The sequence below is a fragment of the Argiope bruennichi genome, chromosome 4 (genome assembly GCF_947563725.1).
Source record: "Argiope bruennichi chromosome 4, qqArgBrue1.1, whole genome shotgun sequence".
In the NCBI taxonomy this organism is placed as follows: Eukaryota; Metazoa; Arthropoda; class Arachnida; order Araneae; family Araneidae; genus Argiope; species Argiope bruennichi.
Window position 1 is genome coordinate 63261910 of NC_079154.1, and position 10894 is coordinate 63272803.

Below are 10894 nucleotides of genomic sequence, written 5' to 3' on the forward strand. Positions count from 1 at the left end.
CATATTCATTAATTTCTAATCAATCTAGTGTTAAGAATATTAAGGTTACATCTTTAAAGAATAATTCTAAGAATAAGAAATTTTAAGAGTAGTTTTATTTATAAGGAGCGCTATTTATGATCTTACATTCTCTAATACAACTCCAAGAAATCTCAAGGTGTGATGCCAAAAGTTTCAAATTTATTATCTGCTTATTTATAAGCATTTAAAAAACTCATAGAGCAAATGTTCTTGTTTTTTTCTTTCCAAAAATTGTTGTATAGTTGTTGAATGGAATTATTTTACTCTCAATATAGTAATCAATCTAAAGAAAAAAAATCTGGCAACAACTTTTATATAATTTGAAGTAAAATGAAATAATGCTCCAGAGAATGACAGACAGGAACATAGAAGATTATAGAATGAGGGTTTTAGTGCGTGATGTTATACGTTATGATACATAAAGTTTACAATTGTCTATTCTCCAACCGGTAGAGCATCTCAGAAATGAGGATGAGAAGCCTCCAGTATGGTGGTTGGTTCTCATCTCCCTATTGGGTATAGAAATGTTGAAGGTTGTTTACCTCCAATCTATGATGGTACGTACTTCCTACGGGAAGGGTAGTACCATGGCCGGTGATGGTCCTTAGGACTCAGACACAGTTTCCACCAATGTTGCTGTCTCGGCGGTCTAGTATTTCAGAATGTTTCGTGTGCTTTTGGGCTGGTCGAAGTTGCCCGTTTTTGTCTTTAATTCGAAATAAGGTTTTCACTACCGTTTATATATCACAATATATACTCTTTCAGTTTGTGCTCACAATAATTTGGTGAAGAATCATTCAGTTAAAGTCTTATTTTTAAGTCGTATGAAATTAATTGTTCCAAATTAATCGTTTAATAACTTAAAAATCAACAATCTTGGCAAGCAAGCTGATCGACAAAGTCGGCTAATATTTATAAATTTATTAAAAATAGAAGTTCAATTTATAGCTAAAAATTGGTATCATTGAAAAAACAATTAAACTATTATTAAGAAAACTTCTTTAATAAGATAATAAAATTACATTGATATTTGAAAAATACAACTTCTTGAAATAGAAATAATAATCAAATACTTGAAATAGTATGCAATATTTATAATTCTATATTAGTAAATGCAGATGATAATGCCACTTCCAATTGTTAAAATATATAGCCACATCTTTTTCTCTACATCTCCGTAATTTTCTTAATAGAAGTCATTTTCTCTCTCTCACTCTCTCTATATGTTCTACATCTCCTCCTTAACAACTATCCTGAATGCAATTAACCTTCCGTCGGGCGCAATGCAAATCCTAACACGATCGGGCGCAATTCATCTAAGAGATTAATGTACTAAATTAATGCAATTTTTGAATGTATGTTAAAAAAAACATATTAAATAGAACTTTTCACTTACATTTGAGTATATTTAGTATGAGTATTTGAGTATATATGAGTACTCAATTAATGTGACTTCATCTCACAGATTATTGTGCCCAATGGAAGGTTAAATTTTGCACATTTATTATAGAAAATATAAGAATGAGTACTATCAACTTTTTTAGCTACCAAAATTAATTAAATATTTATTTAATCGGAAACTAACAAAAAAGTTGTCTCGTTTATGCTTTCAACTATTTTATCAATATTTTTTAAATTTCTCTTTTATTTTAATACATATTTTTACAATGCTGTTATTGGTTTTAATAATGATATAAGCGTGTTTGCAATTAATCTATTATCTAATTATATTACACTTCTTTTATTTTAGTTAAACTATAGTACAGATGGGGTTATCTAACTAGTTTAGTTGAGTTATATTAACGTCCCGTTTAAAGCAACACAAGGGCTATTTTGGGACGGACCTCGTAATTTTGAACCGCGGTCAGGTGACGAGGGCGACACCTTAGCTGGCACCCCCTCTCCACACCACATCAACCGGAAGAAGGTTATCTAACTAGATAGAAAGTCTAAATTAATGGCGTGAGTCGCGGTAGTGAATGTGTTTACTGAGACTAGACAGAAGATTGCTATCACATGCTTAAGAAATGAATGTTCATCTTTTTTTATTTATTTATTTATTTTTTTTTTTTTGCAAAATTGACTTTTACATTATTTTAAAACTAAAAAAAATTAATTTTTAAATGAATCAATTTCATATTTGTACTATTTCCAACTACATTTTCAAAAAATTTCTGAAATTTAATTTGATGCCTAATCTGTAACAACGTTTTTAATGATATGATAAAATTCAAACTAATCCATCAAAATATTCAATTGCAAAAGTCAGTGTTAGAATTAACATTAAATAAGAATTATTTTTTTCGGATATTAATTAGAATTAAGTAGAATTTCATTTATGCTTTTATATTGAAACATACATACTATTTTAATTTGTACGTATGATAAGTTTTAGAAGATTTCAATTCATATTTTTCAATCTTATTCAAATATCAAGGTGAAATCTTTAAAATAAATGTATCCCTTAGGATTATTTCACAAATAACATATTGTTAGCACGCTGTTTAGAAACTTAAAAAGTGAATAAACTGAGCGAATGAGTTTATTGCTATAATCGGCTAGCACTATATAAAGCTAAAGAAGTTTTTAAATGTTATGTTTATTGAATTTTGAGAATAGATGGCGCCAGCTATTTTCAACAGTATTCTTATGCAATAATAAAAACTATTTTGTATGACATATTTTCCAACATTTGAAATTACGATTTTGATATTTCAATAGAATATCTCTAAATGAATAAGTTCTCATACCTAAGTCAAATTGTAAGCCGTGTTGAAATCGATTGTAAACTTAATCTTATTTCAGAAATTTTTATTATTCGTTTGAGTGTATTTGATTCATATTAGTGTTATTGGTTCTAATAAATATTCCTTTTATTCTTTTGCGTGTATTTGCTTCATACTGTATTATTAGTTTTAATGAATATTCCAATATTTTAAATACTGTTTATGAAATATTGAATGCATTTGATTCATATTACTATTATTAGTTTTAATTAATATTCCAATTCTTTAAATGCTGTTTATTCTTTATTTGAATCAAATTTATTTGTGAAATAGAAGTAATTTCGGCAAAGCTGCATCGGGTGAAATTAAATGAACATAAAGGATAAGGGGAAAAAAAAAGAAAAGAAGAAACACAAACTAGTTTTTTCTGAATGAAATATATTTCATTGACAGAGCAACATAATACAATGGCAGAAAATGATCATACAAAAACTGGCAACCATTATGTTATGCACAAGCACATGAGAAAAATATACATTTGCTAGTTGCGAAGACACAAAGGAGAAAGTGACATTCCAACTGAAATATCACTCCTTTCTTTGTTCCAGGAGACCCGTGACGCTGTCTATTACTCAGAAGATAACACACAAACATGAAATATGATAAAGTGAAAAACTTAAATAAGATCTGTTATCACAAGAAGCATTCCATTGCTTGACAATGAATGCCGTTATAACGACTGATTGTCAAGCAACGAAAGGTAACACACACGCACACTCAGCAGTACACAAGTATACAAAATACCATTTTCGATCACCTTAAAGCTTTTATAAATGCCGTATTGATTCTACTCCTAATCAGAGTGATCTAATAAAAACATATTTTGGTCTCTGGCAAAATTGCTGTTCTTCCCAGAGGATATATTTTGAGCATGAAAAAGATACACCTTAAATATTTAAATATCCAATACACGGAAGTACTTGTTTTGAAATAAGTGCATCAGTGCTGTGAATATATTAAAGCTCGTCTGATCAGCAATTTTATTCAGAGACAATTCACGTTTTAATAAGTTCCTTCTGAAAGAGAGTTAAGTCCTTCGATAAAATTGAATATCCCCATTTGGCACTTTTTCGAAGTCCTTTTGTTCATAACTCGAAAATCATCCGTTTAGGTTGTTGTTTAGTATCCAGATTTTCCAGATCTTACTCCAGCACCAGCTCCGTAACCGCCGGCTCCACCTCGACCGCCAGCGAATCCGCCTCGTGCTCCACCACCGACTCCAGCTCCAGTTCCGAATCCACTTCCTGCTCCGGCTCCAGCACCTCCAGCTCCAGCTCCTGCTCCATATCCACCTGCTCCAGCTCCTGCTCCATAGCCTCCTGCTCCAGCTCCGGCTCCAGCACCAGCTCCGTAACCTCCAGCACCTGAGATTGTTAGATGAAATATTGCTTAACTTTCCATTTTTTAAATTTTATGGAATAATTTTAATTTAGTATTGAAATATGCATCTTTTGATTTAACCCTTAACTGGGGAGGTGAAAATTTAGGACTTAACATGAGTGTGCGGTCTACTAGACCGCATTTTCTTTACACTCAAATTAAATTTTATAATGAGAGTATTAATATGAAAATTAACCAGTTTATTCTGTAGATAATTTTCTTAATATGGAAATATGTTTTGCGATTTTTCAAAATATATAATCAATGAAAAAAGTAATTGCATTTGAACATATATTTTCTCCTCAAATTGTATGATCCCGAAAGTGCATTCTTAGCGGTCTGAGATACCGCACTTCTCCAGATAAGGGTTAAATTAATTTTTAGAAAATGTTGATATTACCGGCTTCTATTTTGGAAAACATGTTGCCTTGCATTTTTGTTAATTGCTTAATAATAATTACTTGAAGTATTAATGCGTTAATCTTTTATTTTGCAATTTCTAATAATTATTGATGTTTAACTGTCTGACTTTTACAATATTTTTCATATTAATTTTACATTTCTTTGTAATTTAAAACCATTCTATTGCATCAAGCGATAATCAAAGACCAATTATAATATAAATATTTAAGAATCTTCCAAAATTTAATACTTTATTTATTCCTCAATTAAAAAATCAATTACCAAGCGAATTCAACTGAGGGGTCTCTTAATAACATAGAGAACGTCACTCAAATTCACTATTTTTACTACAGAATCATTCTTCTTATGGATAATTATGAGTCTGATTTTCAATAATATTATGGGATTTGACTATCTAAGCAAATATGGCAATATCCATGATTAGAATTCTCAGCGTTGCATGGACAAAATGGGATTTGACTATCTAAGCAAATGTGGTAATATCCATGATTAAGAATTCTGAACGCTGCATGGACAAAATTTCAAACTTATTTCAACTTACCAGCGCCTCCTCTGTAGGATCCAGCACCTCCAGCTGGGGTGTACCTGTCTTGGATACCTGCAGGTGGCTGTTCAGCGGTCAGTTGGACATCAGCGGGGCTTTCTTTGCCGTCAGTTCCTGGTTCGTTGGTCCTGATGTTGGCATGGAATCCGCTGGCATCAGCGTAGTATTCGACAACTCGGTAGAGTCCCTGAGCATCAGTGTATCCATATGTTCCCTTGACGTTACCACTGGCATCTCCTTCTTCATTTCGGTAGTGTACATTGCCTTGTTCATCAGCAGCTTGGTAATCGAAATTGTAGGGTTTGGGAGCTTCCTGCAGTTATAGATAAGTTTAAGTTTTATAACCAATGTATGTAGGTGAAAGTATTCATCTACATACATAAAATGGAACATATTGGAAGTATACATTATGAATATATTGTAAACGCATTGGAGACATACATTGTAAATATGCATTATATTTACATAAAATGGAAATCTGTTTTCAAATGATGTAAAATTAAAAGCGAAACTGTAATAAATTATTTTATAGCTAAATTATGTATTTAAATATTGCAAGAAATAAAAGGACAATGAATTTATTAAGTAATTGGTTAAGTTTGGAGAGATGTGAATTTTCTCTACTAAAATAGAATGTCAGTGCTTAATTAATTTGTATTAATAAGCATCCAATAATTTTCAGTACCAAAAGGGAAATATGTTTCTAATTTCTACAGTACTGAAAATGCATTCATTATTGACTAATGTGTATCTCTGAAAACGTTTATTCTTTTCAAAAATCTCGCATTGTTTCATTTAAAGCTGCTATTCAAGACTAATTTAAATTATGAAAATTGAGGTTGAAAGAAAATTGAAATATTCGTAATGCAAAATATATTTAAACTGATACTAATTGCTTTCGTATTTCGTTTTTTGCAGTTTGTATTTAACACAAAAATAGTTGAGGTGAATGAAAATCAGAAACATTCTAATAATTGCTCATCGAAGGATATATTTAGCTGCTACGACAAGAAGATATGTTAAACTTTCATTTTATGCCAGTCAATAATCCAAAGAATTCGAATGACAAATGTCGAAAGATTTAATATTTCATAATGAAATTTTGCATTTAATTATAATCGAAGTAATATATAAAAGTGTGTACATTTAGTAATTGGTACAAATCTATTATAAGCTTAAATGCTTTCCACATCAAGTTAATCATAATTCAGTTATATTAAGATCCAAATTTAAAGCAAATCTAGGGCTATTTTGGAACGGATCTCGCAATTTTGAATGGCATGTGCTCTCCAAACGTCCACACCACACCAGTGGCAGGACGTTTGGACCCAACGGATTTAACGTGCATGATTGTTCTTCAGTGGAATCAGATTTCGAACCTGGAACCTTCGATTCTCGAAGATGGAACCCTGCTAGCTTTCCAATTCAAAGGAGTTTCTTTTCTAAAAGCCCAACAATCTTGAAATGTAATAATTTAAGGATTCTAATTCTGTTATAAAATTTAGCTTTAAATTTTCGAGACATATATGAAGCTAGTGAAATTTAAGAATAAAGTTTTCTATCAAATATTAAAAATTCTTACGTTTTGTCCTCCAAATCCACCAGTTGATCCACCTCCGTATCCTCCTCGAGCTCCAGCTCCTCCTCCATAGCTACCTGCTCCAGCTCCTGCTCCGCCACCGTATCCACCAGCTCCTGCTCCACCTCCAAATCCACCAGCACCAGCTCCAGCTCCACCACCGTATCCACCGGCACCAGCTCCACCTCCGTAACCTCCGCTACCTGCTCCACCTCCATAGCCTCCTCCTGTGGCCAAAGCGTAGCCAACAACGGCCATCATAACAACGGATACCTATATAATTTAAGATATTTTTTAGGAGTTAGTGACTTCTATTAAAAATGTTACTCAATACATTATCCAAAATATAGAAATTCTGAGTTTTAGGCAGTTTGAAAGTATATGTTGCCAATAGAAATAAAATGTTTAAAAGAACATTTTGAATTATTTTTTAATAAAATAGTAGTATTAAAACAAAGCTAAGGCTTAAGGTAAACCATGAATGTCTGTCCTACGTTAATTTTCTTAAAAATCTGACTTTCTTGCTTTCTTCTTGAAGAAACAAAATTTTTCAAGGATTTAAACTAAAAGAAGGCTTAAGAACTTTAAAGGAACATTTTGGATTATTTGGTATTAAAATAGTGGTATTAAGGAAAACAGTTATATAAAGTTATATAAATCCTAAAGGCAAAATATGAATGTGTGTCCTACATTAGTTTTCTGAAAGATTTAGCTTGAAGAAACAAAATTTTTCAAGAATTTAAATTTAAAAAAATGAATGTTTTGAATTATTACATTAGTTTTCTTAAAAATTTGGCTTTCTTTCGGTTTTCTTGAAGAAACAAAATTTTTCAAGGATTTAAATTTTAAAAAAAAAGAATATTTTGAATTATTACATTAGTTTTCTTAAAAATTTGGCTTTCTTTCGGTTTTCTTGAAGAAACAAAATTTTTCAAGGATTTAAATTTAAAAAAAAAAGAATATTTTGAATTATTACATTAGTTTTCTTAAAAATTTGGCTTTCTTTCAGTTTTCTTGAGGAAACAAAATTTTTCAAGGATTTAAATTAGAAGAAAATATTTAAAAGAACATTTTAAATTATTTGATAATATAACAGTGGCATTAAGGCAAGGCTACTAAGTCCGAAAGGAAAAATCTGAATGTATGTCCTACGTTAATTTTCTTAAAATTTTGGCTTTCTTGGCGTTTTATTTAAGAAACAAAATTTCTCATGGATTTCAATTAAAATAAGGAATGTTCTCTAAAGATTTCTCAAATTTTTAATATGTTTTCAGCATTGTTACCCAGAAATAATTTTTCAAACTTTTAATAGTAATATTTGAAATTTTAGATATATGAAAAAAAATCAAGATATTTATTATTTAAAAAAAATTTTCGGATGTAGGATTAGTTCAATTACTAGATTTTGGAAAATCAATTAATAAATTATAAAAATAGGAAATTGTACAAAACATTTTAAAGATTTAGAATGCTTTTTACTGATTTTTCAACCATAAGAAGGATTAATTTTACATGCTGGCCCTTGAAATTCAAAAATATAATAAGCACAATCATTGATAATTTAAACTTTTAAATCAATGAATTTCCCAAGGAGAAAATTAATCTTTATATTAATGTTGAATGATACAATGAAATTATAAAACTATTAAACAATATTAACTTCTGAAATGAAAGATATAGGAAAAGCAAAAAACATTCCAAACAGTAATATCATATACTGTATTTGAGTTTTAATTTGAACTGTCCATTTTGTTATTTAAGTCAATTTTTGGAGCAATTTTTTTATATATATTTTAACTCTTTCGTCAGAATACATTCAATAATTATTGTCTGTAGTTAAATTTTTAAATATTTTCAACATGGCTATTTTTTTAAATCTGGAGATGTCTTGTAATATTATATTAATATTTTTTTTGTCTAAATCACACTATTATGGAATAATTTTCTAGTTCTGCTTTTCAAACATTTATGAAAGACAAAAAGATCAATATTTTTAATAAATAATTCTTTTATTTATTTTCCTGTGATATAACCAACCGTTTCATATAAAAATGTGGGATTTTATCAATTTTGTATATGAATTAAATTTGTATCTAATTAAAAAGAGACCGTACTATATTTTTGAAAGCCTTATATACCAGAATAGTAAAATATAAAAACCGAAAGGAATTTGAATAATTTTAAAATTTAGATGCTTTTAATTAGGAAACAATGCAAACAAAATTTCGTCTCCTTAATAAATTTAATAAACATTTATTTGTGTATTTCAAATTAAGCTTGTCTTAATAAAGGCTAAATAAATTTTAATGAAGTTGCAGGGAAATTGCAATTTATAAAGAAATTAATCACTCTTCAATAATAATTTTATTTTTAAGCCAAATTTAAAGATAATTTTTATTTTAAAGTAAATTTATAAAAAATCAAGTTTAATTAAATTTTTATTAAAACTCTTAATAAATTATTCATTTTAAAAGGTTAATTATCTATTCTTACAAATTTAAAAATTAATAAGTTATTAAACATTTATTTATCAGAGTGGAAAGTTTAGTTAAATAGAACTTGGCAATTAGAGAATATAAAATAAGCTGAAAATATAAATTTTCTTTTAAAAAATTATATATTTAGAATTTATTGAAATAAAAATTTTCTTTTAAGAAATTAGATTTTTAGAATTTATTGAAATAAATAAGAAGATTAAGAAGAAGATTTCTTTTAAGAAATTAGATATTTATAAATTGAAAATATATAAATATTGAATATTGAAAATATTCAGAAAAAATCACGCTTCACAAATATTTGCTTTAGATTTTTGAATATTTTACTTTTAAGCATAAGTCAACTATTCATTTCCTATACGTATAAGTTTTGTATTAGTAGTAATATAGGAAAATTTGAAAGAGCTTTCGTTACCTTAGCGAAGTACATGCTGAAGAAGTATGAGATCAAATGGACACTGAATCCAAGAAGAGAGAGAAGAAGATGCTTCGATAACTGAAGATGACTCTTCGATTGATGATTCTCCGACTGCCGAACATGCTTTTATACACATCCCCAATCCAGTTACTCACGATAGAGGGCCGTACTGATCCCCTCTCACCTGACCTCATCAGTTCCTACTCATTAATTTGCACTTTCTAAAGGGCTCTATTTGTTTTATTTCTGTTTTGTTCACCCTTTTCTCTCTACGGATCTTCTTTTTTATTTTCTTTTGTTTCTTCCTTGACCGCTCGTTAGGGTAAAAGGAAAGGCGCAAGATAAAGAAATAGGTGAGCGGATGGCTCGCGGCTGAAGACGCTCTTAATTTCACTTTCGATTTCTCTCTTCTTTTTCATCTAGATTGAGACGGCTAAAACGGAAAGTGATTTTTCTTGTTCGTTTTTCTTTGAGCGATTGAATTTGCATGCCTTGTCGTGGTCGGCGTGTAATAGGTTATTTACGACTTGTTTTTTGGCGGAAGAGGTTTTGGAGGATGGCATTTTTGGAAAATTAAAGGGTTACGTACGTTCTTCCTTGTAAGGCCAGAGCGTGTGGAGGCGTTCGGTTAAACGGTGGGTTTCTTCTTTTTTGGAGCATTCCGAACATGAAAAACTGGATTGTGGGTAATTTTCTGATCAATCAATATTCGACACTCGTCAATTTTGGGTGAACTTTTGTGGAAAAGTTTAATTTGAAAGCTATCAATCATAAATCATGTCGAAATTCGAGAATTTTGATAAGTTTAAGCTAAGTATAAGCATTTGATTTTTAAAACAGGTTATTGTAAACACACGTTAGAACAATTAAGTTTAAAAATAATATTATTTTCATGAAGACAACATATGTGTGATAAACCGATTATTAAGTAGAATACAACTAAGGAATGCGGAAAAGAAACATTATAAATATTAATTTAATAATATTTTTATAATAATTTAACTATTCTTTTTTTGGCAAATACTAAACGTGCATCAAGTTGAAATACTTTCTATAACAAAACATCGTAAAATGCAAATATGCATTTCGATAAATTATATTGTTTATTATATCTATAAAGTTTACCTACTTGACTGAAATGAAGAGAAAATTTGAAACTAATAAATAAAATTTAGAATCTGAAATTACCTTTTATTCATTGATCTTCATTGTTTTAAAATTTAACATTTGAAACATTTTCCCATATCA

The 10894-nt window shown here is 29.4% G+C and overlaps 1 protein-coding gene across 1 annotated transcript; it reads right to left on the reverse strand.

Annotated features, from left to right (window-relative positions):
* Positions 1–3223: 3223 nt before the first annotated feature.
* On the reverse strand, positions 3224–9729 carry LOC129966688 (uncharacterized). The gene is made up of 4 exons (XM_056081202.1): positions 9644–9729; positions 6737–7006; positions 5152–5467; positions 3224–4171 (listed from the first exon to the last, which is right to left on the reverse strand). The coding sequence occupies exons 1-4, from the start codon at positions 9656–9658 to the stop codon at positions 3927–3929; spliced, it is 846 nt and encodes a 281-aa protein (XP_055937177.1). The 5' UTR covers positions 9659–9729; the 3' UTR covers positions 3224–3926.
* Between the last annotated feature and the right edge of the window lie 1165 nt (positions 9730–10894).